The 16,190-nt window shown below is 35.3% G+C and overlaps 1 protein-coding gene across 6 annotated transcripts in view; it reads right to left on the bottom strand.

Moving 5' to 3' along the window:
- Positions 1-1,149: 1,149 nt before the first annotated feature.
- Positions 1,150-16,190, bottom strand: part of CDH18 (cadherin 18) — a 922,309-nt gene continuing 907,268 nt past the window's right edge. For 4 of the 6 annotated variants that reach the window (XM_053592795.1, XM_053592804.1, XM_053592784.1 and 1 more), the window contains 2 exons: positions 10,658-10,909; positions 1,150-1,815 (listed from right to left, as the gene is read on the bottom strand). In XM_053592795.1, coding sequence (XP_053448770.1) covers positions 1,325-1,815; positions 10,658-10,909 — 743 coding nt within the window. In that variant the 3' untranslated portion in view covers positions 1,150-1,324. The remainder of the gene's footprint in view (positions 1,816-10,657; positions 10,910-16,190) is intronic. The other 2 variants (XM_053592818.1, XM_053592826.1) reach the window with 2 other exon arrangements.

Raw genomic sequence — 16,190 nt, 5'->3', positions numbered from 1 at the left:
AGCATTTTTACAGATGATCATTTAACCTCACAACAACACTGAGAGGTAGGCAGGGAAGTCATTGTCATCTCCGTTTTGCAGTTTTAAACCCTGAAACTCAGGGACTTTGGGGGCCACATGAAGGGATTTTAAGTGTAAGGATAATCTGGATGAATCTCCTCTTTTTCTTTTTTCTTGCTCCTAGTCCAAAGCATTTTTCCTGATACGACGTGTGTAAAAACTAATCAGACTATGAGATGGAGAAAGTCTGACCCTGACAGGTAAGTAAAGTTCAGTCTATGAAGTTAACGTGAGTTGGAGAATATTCTTTCACTCTTTTCACACTATGATGGTGTGAGGTCCATATTTTTGATGACTGCTTATGGTGAAAGTTAAGTGAATTGTACTGAGGTACAAACTAGCAACATTCTTAACAACTTGTTTTAGACAGAGGAATGATCAAAATTTTCAAGTTAAATGTACTAACACAAACAGAACGAAAAGAATAAAATTCCCCAACATTTGCTAGAGGATAGGTGTGTAGCTTCTTTTAAAATTAAATCATTCTCTGACATATCAGATTTTTGGAATATACTTTAAACCATTCTCTGAATCTATTTTAAAAAGGGGGTCTCCTGTTAAAATAAAGTGGGGGGTGATGGGATTGAGACAGTTGTCTCGTGCTCAGTACGGCACACAGCAGGTGCAGCAGAGTTGCATACAGTGTAGGGCAGGCAGCAAATCCCCATGCTCCATCAGTTTCATGTGGAGAAAAGAAGTGGGGAGGGCAAAGGGAAATGGTACATCCAAGTCCATGACAGAGTGGCCTGTTATACTGGAAATACCTCATGTAATTTAAACAACAGACAAGGCTAATAGGATCCATCACAGTAACAGAGTGTGGTCTCAAGGGTCCACCCAGGTCATGATGACCTTTGCAAGTTTCCTTTTGTACCACCCCTATAAATCAGAGTCATCAGTGATCTGGAGCCTTTTTGTTTAGTTTTGCTTTTGAAAAATAAATCACAAAATATTAAAACAAATATCATTGTTTGGCTTAATCAGGTATTCTTAATTAAACAGTACCACAGACTTTATTGAGCAATTGAAAATATACACATGGAACAATAGATTTTTTTCTCTGTATTTTTGTTTCTTTGTTCAGATTTGACTGTCTTCCAATGAGATAACCCAGTTTCCTGATGCAAAGGGCACTTGTCTGTGCGGGAGCTGTGTACAGCTTGCCCAGTTCCCAGTACCACCTTGCACACTCCTTTGCCTTTGCTGAGGTTGAATCTCCACTTGCTCAGGAAGCAAATTCTACAAGGTTGCAAGAATGGACCCCCTAAGTTGTTCTTTCAGATTCTATTTCTCCATAGAGTTCTGCTAACTTTTTGAACTCGGGTCCCCAGTCTCCAAGGTAGTGATAGTCCTGATCTGATTGTGTGGTGACTGAATCCAGCGAGCTGATGGACCCAGCTTCTGACCGCTGACCCTCATAGGCATAAGTCTGGAGAGAGTCATAAGGGGGGACGCTGGGGTCTAGGTCTGCCTCTGCTAGTCTTTGCTTAATAAATTCATGCACATCGATAGCCTCCAGGGCGGACGAGGTCTGGTGCCTGGGGGTGAGCTGCACGTCGGGCCTGATGTCCCTGCGGTACTTCATCTCCTCGGCCGCCGCCGGATTCCTCAAGGCCGAGATGTCAAAGGCCTCGGTGTCCTCCTCCCCACCGCCCTCGTCGTCGTAGGTGACCACGTTCTCCCGCACGTCCTCCTCTGAAATGATCAAGGGCTCCTTCTTGCTGCGCCTCAGGGTGATAAAAAGGACGACAATTGCTGAAAGAAAAATAGAGGATAAAGAGTTAGGAACAAGGAAGGACATTCTCGAAGCTTGGGCATCAGCCATGTACAACCTGCCATGCAGAGCGCTGCAGAGCTGGGTCAGCAGGGCCGCCGTGCCCAGGGCTCTGCGTAACCTGGCGGGATGTAGAAGATTGAACCCTTGAACATGGTAAATTAGCAGGATGTAAGCGCTCCAATTTGTGTAAATGATCAACACATTGAATCCCATAATGGCATAAATGTATTCATGACCTATGTACAAATGACTTAATAAAAAAGAAAGAAAGAAAGAAAAAAGAAACATGGTAAATCGCCCATCTTCCCTAGAAAATCATGATGTTTTTATTGGGGGGGATAGGAAGTTCAGTTTTCTTAACTTGTATTACAATTTAACCATTTATTGTTTAAAGAGAAGGAAAAGAGTGGTAGGAAAGTGCTATGAATCCTTAACTTGAAATTAAAAAAAAAAAAAAAAAAAGGCTGGCATGTAAATCCTAGCACGTAAGAAAACTGAGGTGGGAGGTTCCCTTCAGGCCAGGAGTTTGAGACCAGGCTGAGCAGGGGCGAGACCCTTCTCTACATTAAAAAAAAAAAAAAAAATTGCCAGTAGCGCAGACCCATAGTCCCAACTGCTCTGGAGGCTGAGCTAGGAAGATGGGAGGATAGCTAGAGCCCAGGAGTGTGAGGGTGGCGGGAACTGTGATGATGGCACTGCACTCTGGCCCAGGCAACAGAGGAAGAGAAAGACTCTGTGGAAAAAAGAGGGGAGAGAGAGAAGAGGAAGAGGAGGAGGAAGAAAGCTTAATTGGACAAATAATGTAGTGTGTAGTGTACTGATCAGTCTATATCTAAAGACGCTGAAGGCAGGACATTTAAAGTTTCTGTCAAGTTGAAAGAAGTTTTAACTTTAAATCCTTACATTTTCATGCTTTGTAAAAATAAAAGCAGTGGCATTTTAATTATTGTACTCTTTTGCCCATTATCCTTTAGATTTATGTTGTATACAAAAATAATTGCATTTACCCATTAAGCTGCAAAAGAATGCTATTTTATTTGTATATGACCTACGTTACCTAGAAATTTTTCCACTTACAAATGTTCTTCATATAACATATTTATTTAATCCTCACAACAGAACTGTGGCTTTACTCTATTTTTAAAATGAGGCAGAGGCTCAGAATACCTGAAGACCTAAGATCAAAGGGTAAGATCACAAGTGCCTTGTGGAAGAGCTTGGTCGGTAACCCATGGCATCTCTGATTAAGGTTAATGATGTTTCTACTATAATATTGCACTTTATTTAAAAAAAATATGAAACAATGAATTGAGTGACCAGTGGAGCATTTGTTTTTGGTAGCTCTAGCTAAATATGGTGGATTAGTCATTATTACTAATAATGTTGCAACCAGTTGATAATGGGATAGGACTGGGTCTTGGCAACCTTACTTTGGCCATTATTTAATATTTTCAAGTCTCTCTATTTGATAATATTAAACCATTATTAGATAGAAAGACTTCCACTGTATCACCTTTGTTAAACTGTGTTATAATAATAATAATAACAATAATTTATCTCAGCTCTGTAGACTGTTATCTTTATGCTTAGCTAATGTTATAGTCTTTATCATAGTGCTTACGGGACTAATTAATATTTTAAAGTTCTTTACATCATAGTAATCAAGAAAGTATATTCAATTGACATCTAGCAGATATAAATTAAAGGCATCACACACAATTTAATATGAATTTGACATAAACAAAAAGAGAACACACACACATAAATTCTCCTCAACTCAAATGGGGCTACATCCCTATAAATCCATCATAACTCAAAAATATCCTAAGTCAAAAAAGTATTTGCTCCAGTGATGGATACACTGAAGGTCTTGACTTCACCCCACTGCAATATTTCAAAGTAGCATAATAGCATTTGTACTACCTTATATTAGCATACAAATAAAAAATTTTCCAAAAAAAGACAAAAATGTATTTAAGAAGATGACTAAGCTATTAAACCTTAAACAAGCTCAGAACACTTACATTCATCTACAGTTGGAAGAAATTATTTAACATGAAGCCTATTTTGTAGTCTATTTATGAAGAATTTTGAATCAAAATTTAAAGTATTATTTCTACTGAATGCACATCACTTTTCACAGCATTGCAAAGTCTAAAATTGTAAAAAACCACAGTATCTCAAATATTAGCAATACACATACATGCAAATATTGCATTAAGCCTACATAACGGGGCTGTCTGGAAAGTACCTAACCACGTAATATGAAAAAATAAAGACATATGGTTGGATACTTTTTCAACAGTCCGTATATATGTCAAAAAGATTATCCTTTTCTATGACATATGTGTACGAATATGCATCCATACACTCACATACTCATTCTGCGTCATATCTGGCAACTCTAATTATATGTGAATTTCAACAAATGATTGTGAAGCAAAAACATCAGGTTAGCTATCCTCTGATTATGCCAAGACCACACTTGTTCTCTTAATTGTTTACCACTACAAAGAAGCCTCTATCTTTGCTTTTTTCATTATTGTTTCCTTGCCTGTCTTTTTAGCTTTATCCTTTTTTAATTTATATTTTTGTCTATTTTAAAAGTAGATAAAGGATGGAGAGGAAGAGGTATAAATTTTAAAGCAAGAGACAGGACAATGATGAGAAGGAAAGATTGTCACTGTGCACTAGGGGGAATCTGATTTTGCAGAGGAAAGGCAAGAGGGAGCCCGAGGGAATGAAGTTAAAAACAGAGAGAGAGAGAGAGAGAGACAGGAAGAGAGAGACACAGTGTCAGAGAATCATCCAGGAAAGTATAGAACAGAGAGATATTGTCAAGGTAATGAGAAAATGCATTGGGGAAGACTCTAGCAGATATGGGAAACATTGAACCACTGCATTTGGAACGGAATGTTTGCTGAAAGCTGAAAATGAAATGAAGTGCTAATGCTACACATGCCCTGATCTACAGTAACTATGTACAGAAAAAAAATTCCTACATGTGGTGCCTGCATTTCAAAGATAATACTTAATATAGTACTTTATTTGGAGACAAAAAAGATACTTGCTGAATGCAATAAATACACATTTAATACCTCCCAGTGTGTTTTAGAATAAACCTACCTTGCAGCTTCCTAATTTAAGCCCCAAACAATATCCTCAAGTAACTCACTTTATTTTTTCTAGCGGTTTAGATTTATCATGTACTATATATCTCATCTCCATAATTAAATAAGGAGGCTATTTTAGATTGAAAGACCTGTTTCTATAGACTGCCTAGTTTATTACAGAAAAATTTTTTACCTTTACCAATAAGTCATTTTCTTTTATATTGAAATTGGTATTTAATGTCAAGGGAATTTACGTGCATGCACAACAGAGAAAATGTAATCAATATCGTTACCAAGCATGGAGCTCAATGTGCACCCTTCAATATTTGTGTAATTTTTCGACCTGTGTGCATGTATCATATTTGCCTAATGAAATACAAGGTATAGTGTTGTTTTTGTTTTTTCTTAGCATACCCTTTAGTTGCTTATTCTCTGAAAGTTAAGAAAATATTACTGATATATTTTAACACAAAAGATAGATATTATTTAAGTTTGAACCCTGAAGATTGGCATCTATTTTTTTTCACATGTAGATAGTTATTTGCTAGTAATCCATGATTCCAAAAAATACCTACTTATTGTAATCAATTTAACAATAATAGAAATCTCAGATGGTTTTAAGAGTGAAAGGGATTTTGTTTATAATTGTATCTGGTCATCAGGGGAAACGTGGACATAGGGTCTTAGAGATAAACTGCAAATTTGTATCAGCTCAAAAGAAGAATGTTGAAACAGGGGCGAATCCCGCGCACTCTTCCTGAACGGCTTTTCATTTCTCTTTGTTCAGCAAATATTTCTGGAGCAGATGGCATGAAGTAGATACTCCATGAACAATTCTTATGTGGATGAGCCAAAGGAAAATTATATCTCTGTGAAAGCGGTAATGTGGCATTGAGTTGACCGAATCTTCATGAACAGAAAAATTCTCATGAACTAGGAAAATGATTTTTAAGTATTTCTTAAGTCATCTTACAGTTAACAATAACTTCTAATTGTATTTGACAACATTTTTGAAAACAAATTAATTTTAAAAACAAATTAAATGTTTCCAAAAAATCCTCAAACTAAAATACATTTTAAGAAAATGAGTGCAGATAGTAATTATACATGTAAATTAGAAGGTTAACCCTTATTTAAAAACTGGCAGTCAAGTGCATCTATTCAAGTGACCCCACTGGTCTGTCAAATCACGCATGTGAATAAAGTGCCTCTTCTTACTATTGGACATCTGGGAACATTTAATATGATACATCCAGGGTATTGCAAAAGAAATAAGAGAGAACTTATTCTGAAATATTTTGAAGCACATTTTGGCTATATAACCTAGATGGAAACTGAACATGCTGTATTCTTTTGAGAGGTCTTTATTCTAACATAAGTATTTTATTCTTAGTATATTTATTTTCTTATCTTTAAATGTGAACATAATTTTTGACATTCTTGACATTATTTATTTATGTAAGAAATTAAGATGAATTTGTTACGTTTCATTAATTAACTTTATTCGTAGAGAATTCAATTCTTTTTTTTTGATTTATTTCCTCATATTATTTATTTATTTCTATATGTACTAAATATCATTCCAGGACTTGCAGTACTATTTTCATAACTTAAGTTGTCTCACAACTGGCATTTGACTCCATTATGGATTGAATCCCAATCTACTCTCCCAAAATACCTTTCATCACAGAATTTTTTTTTTTTTTTTTTTGATTTTTGGCTGGGGCTGGGTTTGAACCTGCCACCTCTGGCATATGGGACCGGCGCCCTACTCTTTGAGCCACAGGCACCGCCCCATCACAGATTTTTGTATCTTCAAGTATCACTTGATTTTTTTTTCGCATCTGCAATATGTTGGTACTTTCTTATAGAAGTGAAGTGGGCTGAGTTAGGGAGATTATTTTGATTGACTTATGGATCGCTTTAGTCACACCTTGTCACGACAGTGGCAACTCACATTGAAACCCTAGAGTTTCAAACCAAAGGGAGCTCACATAGCCATTTGAGAGTGTGAATGACACACAGCTTTGTGGTTCTCTCTGTGCAATTCCACCTTCTTCTCTCAGTCCATCACTCCTTTCACACCAAATTCACTCAATCCTGATTTATCAGGAAATTTATATACAAGACTAGGAAGCCATCCATATGCTGATCTCACTGAAGTCACCTTCTTTTCATGTGAAGTGTGCACTGACAGGGTTCAGAGGTGTGATTCAGATCCCACACTCCGTGACTTCTTAGACTCAGAGTGATCAAGGTTTCCACTGCCACCGGCTCTCGTTCCCCTGGCAAGTGATAGGATAAGGACTGCAGCTACTCCTACTCTAGCAGCAGACTAGGATGTATCACCAAGGCTCACTCTCAATTCTCTCGCAACCCTCCGATGAAATGGGCCTGAGGAAGTTAATCTCAACAGAAAGCAACCCAACTTACAACCTAAACATCTAACATGTAATGATAAATTCTTTGGTTTTCAACTACCACCTTCAGAAAATCAGTATCGATTATATATTGATTCAGAACATGTGAAATATTAAATTACATGTAATCCTAATAAGACAAAAGTAAGCATTCTAAAATTTTATAAATGACCTTAGGGTTCTTTGGGCTGAAACTTCATTTTAATGAGTCCAGAAATAGAGATAAAATAATGTGTTGCCTGAGATCACACCATTAATTTTTGGCAAAATTAGGACTGGGGTTATAGAATCACAGTTATTGAAGAGCTAAAAGTGAAAATATTGCTTAATAGTAAAATATTAATTTTATATGTTGTTTAACTGCTAGGGTTGAATGTTATTTAAAAGTTACAAGTACTAAAATAAAATGTAGGTACCTTTGGTGTTAATAATATTTTCTTTGAAAATCATAATCTCACAAATTAAAATCCACATTTTAAAATTATAGATTAGTAAATTTTGAGTTTGTTGGCTATATACTTTCTGAATAACTAATAAAGACTTTTATAATGCCATAAAAAAGTATAAATACCATTACAGTGAATGAGAGTTTAAGCCTAAACTCAGGAAATAATTCTATAACATTGCGATAATACTTTAAAAAATATATGAGTTTTAATAAAAAAGGAAAGAGTAAAGAAAAGGTATCAAGTAACAAGTTTGTTTTTATCAGACAAGAGGGATACTGTGATGTTTGCAAACATCCTGTTACTTACTTCAAAGGAGGAACAGCATTTTCATAAAAACCAATTAAAATAAAGTATAATTTTCAGGTAATAATTAAATGCTCTTTTAGATTATATACCTCTAAAATGTATTTGGATATTAAAAACATTAATTATATTTAATTTTTTATTTTGATATATGAAAATAGATTCATGATGATAAATCAATACAAAACCTCAAGATGAGATGCTTACCAAATTGAGGTAACTTTTATAACAAAATTCTAGAAGAATTTATGTTGGAATCACTGAGTTCTGGTTTCTGTGACTTCATGTAGGAACTCTAGAGGAATCCAGAGTTTTTGTTAGTATAGGGTTTTTTTTTCTTTCTGGGTGGTTATGGTCTTATATATTTTTTAATTTTCAAAGACAAAAAATAAATATGTTAATGTGTAAAGAAATTACTAGCTGTGATCAATAAATATATAAATACACTGTTGAAAGCCTAATTTTTTTGATTTCCTTCTCCACCTCGCACCTACTAGACAAGACTTTACTGTAATGAAACAGCTCTTGCCCTGGTGCCAAACTTTCATGCTAAGTGCTACTGTTTAAATTTGGGAGCTCAATTAATTTAAGTTCTGCGTAGATTTTGACATGTTGACTAGATTCACTACACAATGCACTGCTCTTTCCTCTTTGATACTTTTTTATCATTAGTCTTTGTGTTTTTTTCTTCTTTCTTTGACTTCTTGTCGGTCCTCTGTTATCTCATCCTTCTTAGTGATAATATTATAGTTTCTCACAGCTCAGTTCTAGTCTGTTGTTTATTTGTATATGTATATTTTTTGGGGGACTTTGTTACTTCGCTACTTCACCAAAATGTATTTCCAATGTGCCCTAGTTTAAGGAAAATCAGAGACCACATTCAAGCACAGGAGAAGAATCATCTTTGACTGCATTCTAATTGTAGCAGATAATCCAAGTTATCAAGGATCGCTTTTGATTTCAGTTGAAGTATTTTGACACTATTCACTTTTCTTCAGGCCCACTATAAATATGCGAGTCCAAAACACGCTGTGTCTGCAGGAAACATGAACACAATCTTTCCGAGGGCTTTGCCTTCATGCTTTCTTGCCAGCAGGATTTCTGCTCTCCATTTCATTCATAGAATTATTTTTTCAAAATGCAAAGTTTATAACAAGACTACATTGATTTAAAATTTCCCTTATACTCCTCACCCCCCACATTGCCTTGCTGCACACAGCTCAGCCCTCCCTATAAATCCCTTCTTCTTTCTAGGCTCCTTCCACCTTGCTTTGCACTCCACCCTTATAAATGCAGGTAATTGATATTCTACCCCAGGAGCAAAACAAGAAAACATTCTTGGCGAGATGATCTCTGCCTCAACAAAGCACGCAATTCTTTCATCATGTATTCACACTCTGAAAACAGAATTAAAAGACGGACAGCTAAGAGAAAGGATGACGAGCAAAACTGAGCCAGAAATACAAACACGGACTCACTTTAAAATATAAAGCACAAAGACCCCCGATGTCTGTCTGTCTTGTTATAAAAATACGGATTTGCTCTCTTTTTATAACAGTGGCAGCCTAATGATTTAATAGTTCTGTGAGCTTTAAATGCAGCTGTCGTAAGATTTAGAAAAAGTCCTTTCTTTGCAAATCTCAAATTAAAAAAAACTATTGTTTTTATGTAATTAGTATAATTTAATTTTAATTTTATAATTTCATATAATTTAATTTAGTGAAATTGGTTATCTCTAAGGCCAGAAATCATTAGAGTCAGACGTATGTTAAAACTCACCCAACATTAATGATTAACTAAATATTTTGGACTAGTAGAAGTTTCTACAAGACATTTATTTTCATTTGGTTTTCAGATCCATTTTGTTTCATTATTTATTAACTTATGTATTAATTTATTTAATTTTACATATTAAAGTATACCACATGATGATTTGGTATATTAATATATAGTGAATTGGTTACTATAGTCAGGCTTATTAACATGTCCATCATCTAATATAGTTACTTCCTTTTTATGTGAGGGGAAAAAAATACCTAAAATCTACTCTCTCGGTAAATTTCCAGCACACAGTACAAAATTATTGTTAACCACGGCCTTCATAGTGTAGGTTACATCTCTGAATTTGTTCATTCTATGACCATACCACCCTGAATGGCTGATCCTGGGAGCTAAGCAGGGTCAATTCTGTTCACATTTACTTTAGAATAATGCCACCTGCCTTCTAGGATATAAATTTTACAAGCCCTTTCAAGATGCTGTTCAAAGTATTTAAGTATTAATTATTCCTAAAATATATACTTTCAAAAGCTGTTTCAGATCTTGTCCTTTTATCTGATGTTACAACTCTTTCATCATATTTGAGTCAAATTGTTTTTCCATTAATGATAATATTGAGACTATTAATTAAAAAGAAATCTGTGCAGCCGTGTTCTGTTAACGGCATTCTGCATTCCTCATAATTACACGTCTTCAGAATGATTTTCCCGCATTCAGAGTTACCATCATACAAAGGTAGGTTTTAGAATGACTTACCCAGGAGAATGAGAACACAGAGGAGAATAGCGATTAAGGCTCCTGTACTCAAACCCGCCGAGGACAGGAACGCTTCTGCATGGCAGGTCCGCACGCGCCCATCTCTCTCGCATGCACAAACCCTGATGGTGAGGGTGCTGCTGCTGCTGAGAGAGGGGATTCCACCATCAGAGATCATAATGGGCAGATAATACACATCCTGAACAGTTCGACTAAATCTCCTCCGCCTTGTCAGAATGCTGGCTGTGTTATCTATGATAGACACAAGCAAAACAAAATAGACTTAGTCAAGCCACCATGAAAGATTCACATTTCCTCTAATGGATAAAATGGGCGTGTGTGATTTTCGTTTTTCACTCTATGAAATGCACAAGGGAACATGAAGGGGTCATTATTAAAAAGAAGCTAGTATCGGTTCTCAGACTGAGAAAACTATTAAATGAAAATTAACACATCCAGAGGAAAAAAGGGGGAGCAACAAACATTTTGGGCATGGACATCATAGCTCAAAGGTTTTTTTTTTTGTTTTTTTTTTGCAGTTTTTGGCTGGGGCTGGGTTTGAACCCACCACTTCCAATCATATGGGGCTGGCGCCCTACTCCTTTGCGCCACAGGTGCCACCCAGCTCAAAGGTTTTAAAGGATACAAATGGCTTGATGCCAGTGAATCCTAAGCATGGAGGTGAACTAGTGGGGCTTTCCCCAAAACCAGTGGCTCTGAATATCAGCAATAGAAACAGATATCTGTATCTTTAGCACACTATTCATGTGATACAAATGCATTGGAAAGTTTACAAACCACTGGTCTAGATGGAAATACCAGATAAACTTTTTAAGCCTTAGCTGTGATTTGAAGCACTCTTGTTAGACCATGAAGTGAATGATGTATAACATAATAATACAATAACATGTCCATGCATTTAAGGAACATCTTTTCTTAAATGTGTTCCTTAAATGCATGGACCACAGTTTGATCAAACCATACAACCTTATAAGGGAGAAGATGTTAAATTACTTACTTTACAGAAGAAAATAACTTTTTTGTTATAAATAATGATTTAAAATGAATAAAATGAATCTCAGCCTGTAAGTTATACAAAACTCATAAAGATAGTTCTTTCTTGGGATTCATTATGGGTACACTCTAGAATCCTCCCCGAAACCACAGTGTCACACTCTAATTGGTATTGATGTCCTCAACGCACACAGCAAACACTTATCTTAGTTTTGTCATGTTAGGTGAAACCCTCTGTGGATGTGTTGCTGCAGTTCCCTTTCATGGCATGACTTGTTGCCCTAGCTGTGGGCTGCCTCCTGGCCCAAGGTTATGCTTCTGGAATAGCATGTAATTAATAACACACAGCTGATAATACTGAAGGACAAATTCAGCTCCAGAGCTTCCCATAGTGTCAGCCACAAAGAGGCATTAAAACTACACAGGAGCGTCATTTCTCACTCTGCCCAATTCAATTCTTCTTCCTTCTACTTTGGTTTACAGATTTAGATCCATCCCAAGGTCACACTCCACTGGCATTCTGCACTCCAACCTTCAATTCAGATTCAGCTGCTCAGAGAACTCAACCTGCAACTATAGCTATGAGCTAAGTACTTTGCCCCCAGAAGTGGCCTCTGGAAATCCAATGTGGGTGAATTGCTTGAGCTCAGGAGTTGGAGACCCACCTGACCAAAAGCGAGAAATACCTGTCTATAAAAATTGCCAGGCGTTGTTTGAGGTAGTTGTGAGCTATGATACCATGACACTCTACTGAGAGTGATAAAATGAGACTGTGTCTCAAAACAAAAAAAAAAATAATTGTAATTAAGTCTTCATTTTTCTCAAATCAATTATTTTTATTTTGAAAACTAGAATTCAAGTATGTTCATGATAGTCACCGTCAAATATTACATACTGATGTGTTCTTGGTTGTTCATTGTTAAATTAGTGCGATAAAACATAAATTAAATTGTTCAAATATCCAATGTAATACAGACAATAAAATGCAGGAAAATATACAAATACATACACACATATGATGAGTTGTTGGAGATAAATTATAAAGCAGAAATAAGTAATCTAAAGAGGTGTTAACAGTTCTTGGATGTTGCATGATGTTTAAATATGAATTTGCTTCTACTATAAGGAAAATGTATGTACTAAGTATTTATGGGCATAAACATGTCTAGAAAACTCACAATTGGTCCTCTAAAGAGGAATATAAATCACTGGTCCTTGAGTCTCAGGAAATATGAATACAGCAACATGCAGTGTAGAGATTCATCTTTTTATGACTTTGGTCTGGTGTACACTTTATGTTATTAATCCTGATGCATGCTCTTTTTCAGGATAATTTTTGGGAATACAATCAGAAACAATAAAAATGCCAGAATACGTTTCTAAAGAATTTTAAGTTCTTTAGAACTTAAAAGACATGGAGACATTAACATATCTTGTTTCTTTTTTCCCAGTTTAAAATTTGACTTTTGAAAAGAAAGGAGGATGCTGAAAGCAAAAATCTTCCCATCTAAAAAGGCCTAGAACAACAGAAGGATGAGATCTTGACTAGAAATAATCTATACTTCACTGTAACTGCAAAAAAATAAAAATAAAAGTACTTGACAGTGGGCTCACTGAGCTTGAGTAAGAAAACTTTGAAAATTGAGGAAGAATAAGAAATATGTGTGTGCATATGAAACAGAACAAAATATGTCTCATCCCATCGGAAAGTTAGTCAAGAAGAGGACAAATAAAATTGTAAACCTGAACTATAATGGATAAAATAAACAATACAGAAAGTTTTGAATGACACTCAAGTTAATAAGAAAAAATATTATGAGGCAAATAAATGAAAAACATAGCAGTATAGAATAACGGCTATGTTCCACATGGTAAGTGATAATTATTAATGCCAAACTCTAATAATGTATACCCAAGTTAAGTTCTGTTTTTTTTTTTTTGTTTGTTTGTTTTTTGAGATAGTCTTACTATGTTGCCCTAAAGTTGAGTGCCATGGTGACAACATCATTCACAGCAACCTCAAACTCTTGATCCCAAGTGATCCTCATGCCTCAGCTTCCCAAGAACCTGGGACTACAGGTGCCCATTATAATGCCCAGCTAATTTTGTTTTTCTATTTTAGTAGAGATGGGGTCCTGCTCTTGTTCAGACTGGTCAAGCTCCATTTTTAATTCTAACTTTCAGTAGCATGAATGAAGCCAAAGTTTATAGAACGGTTTGAAACCAAGCTAATACGGTTAATATATTAGATTAGGATTCAAGGAGGTTTTGAATAGATAAACCAAAGAAATAAATTAATAATAAGATGTAAAGATGCATATTCGTAAACTTTCAAAAGTATCAGATGGAAGAGATCTTGAAAAGCAGTTATTATATACTATATATTTTGTGCAAGACACTGTAGAGATACCCAACTAGTTAAAACAGTCTCAACTCAGTAAAGATGTGGAATTTGCAGAAGACTGAAGTATCATTCATAGTGTTAGATTTGTCACTTTATGGTGCATCTTACAAGGGTACATGTGAAACTTACTAAATGTAGAATATAAATGTCTTAACACAATAACTAAGAAAATGCCAGAAGGTTATTTAACCAGTGTGATGAAAATATGTCAAATTATATACATATAACCAGTGTATGGTGCCCCCCCCATGATTGCATTAATGTACATAACTGTGATTTAATACAAAAAAAGTGATGATTTAACCCAATGAGAAGTGATTAGATGACTTTAATTGGGATGGCAAAACAGAAAAATACACCATATGAAGAATCCTTGAAACAACAGAGAGCCTACATGTCAAACAAGGATTTAGATGATCAAAATGTTCCTGAAAATATCCAGAAAAAAATTGGAAACATACTACATTAAGGTCTTGTTGATTTTCATCAATATGTCTAGGATTTCTAGCAAGCACACACTCAGTTCAATGTAGAAATAAATAGCTTTGAATCTAATTTAATCTTTCAGAATAATGACACATCATTTATTTTGTTATATGATGTTATATGGTAAGAAAAATCAGGGAGGTGGCTATGCCGATATATATACACAGGGTGGCCATAAAGTTTGTGTGCAATTTAAAATAGTGTGCCATTTTATACTGCACGCAAACTTTATGGCCACCCTATATATCTGATTCATGTCAGCATTCTATAAAATGTTCATGTTAGGACTGTGAAAGAATTGAAATTTATAGGTCTTTGAAAAGCAATAGTAAATATAGAGATAGAGTTTCACATTTGTAATTGTAAGATTCCCAAATGTTGTTTTTTAATAATTTATGATAATTTTGTAAGGCTCTTCTTACACAATAGTATTCATAGTAAGTTGAAGAAACAGACCCGCAGCATCTGGATTTTTCAGGAATAGATGGCTATATAATAGGACAGTCCAACACAAGTCACACACTTCTTCTAGAGTTCTCATATGATTTTATTGAACTAGTAATATCCTCTCTATTATTTTTCTTTTTTTGTTTTGTTGTTGTTGTCGCAGGTTTTTTTGGCCAGGGCTGGGTTTGAACCTGCCACCTCTGGTATATGGGGCCGGTGCCCTATTCCTTGAGCCACAGGCACCTGCCCTCTATGATTTCTTATTTTGATATTTTGAAAGATCTCATTGAGTGGACTCCAACTTCTGTGCTACTGTAGTACTGTGATACATCTTAATATGAAATAAGGCAGGCTTTGAAAATACACCCTGAGGCAAAATAAATCCTTTTTTATAGCCCAAAATTATCTTATATCATAGAAAGTTAAAACTATGAGAATTTGAAACTCATGTTATCAGACACTTACATAACCCCTCCTATTTCATCAGTTTCCTCACTTGACAATGTAGGTAGAAAGATATATTTTACCTCATTCATAGCCGAGCATGCAGTCCATTAAAATTATATTTCAAATCTGTCCAAATAGCAGAAATATTTGAAATTCTCGGATGTGGATCTCAAATTTGATTTTTGTAATTTTTTTTTTAATTTGAGGAGAAAGGTAGGCATTACAGCCTCAGTTTCTACCAGAAAAATAAATAAGCATGATTTCAGTGTTTTTTACTTTCTATTCCTGCCACAGCACTAAGACCCATTGATAATTTCATTATTATCAGAGCTCAGGCATCAAACAATATGATGTTTCTACAGAGCTTCCTTGACATAATAGATACTTGATAAATAATGATTTGAACTATACTCAGTGGGAACTTATCTCCTGTTACAGTTTTCTTATAATCTGTGCATGTACTCAGAAATTAAAACCAAAAAGAACTAATGTATCTTATAACATGTCAGCAGCATGATCTCTTTATGCTGCTTAATGAACACTGATTTCTTCATCTTCCCTTCTTGTCTGTCTTTAAATCTTAGAATGGCCTTAAGCTCAGTTTTCAGACTGTGAATTCTGCTTGTTTATTTGAGTTTGTAAACATCCTTGTGGCCTCACTTGTCTTTCTGCCAAACCACAAATGTACGATCCAGCATGTCACTATGTTCTGATTTGCACCCTGCAATGTCACCC

This window comes from Nycticebus coucang, chromosome 1 (assembly GCF_027406575.1).
Source record: "Nycticebus coucang isolate mNycCou1 chromosome 1, mNycCou1.pri, whole genome shotgun sequence".
Taxonomy (NCBI): domain Eukaryota; kingdom Metazoa; phylum Chordata; class Mammalia; order Primates; family Lorisidae; genus Nycticebus; species Nycticebus coucang.
Note: the sequence above shows the minus strand (reverse complement) of the source record. Positions and strands in the feature narration are given on the sequence as shown.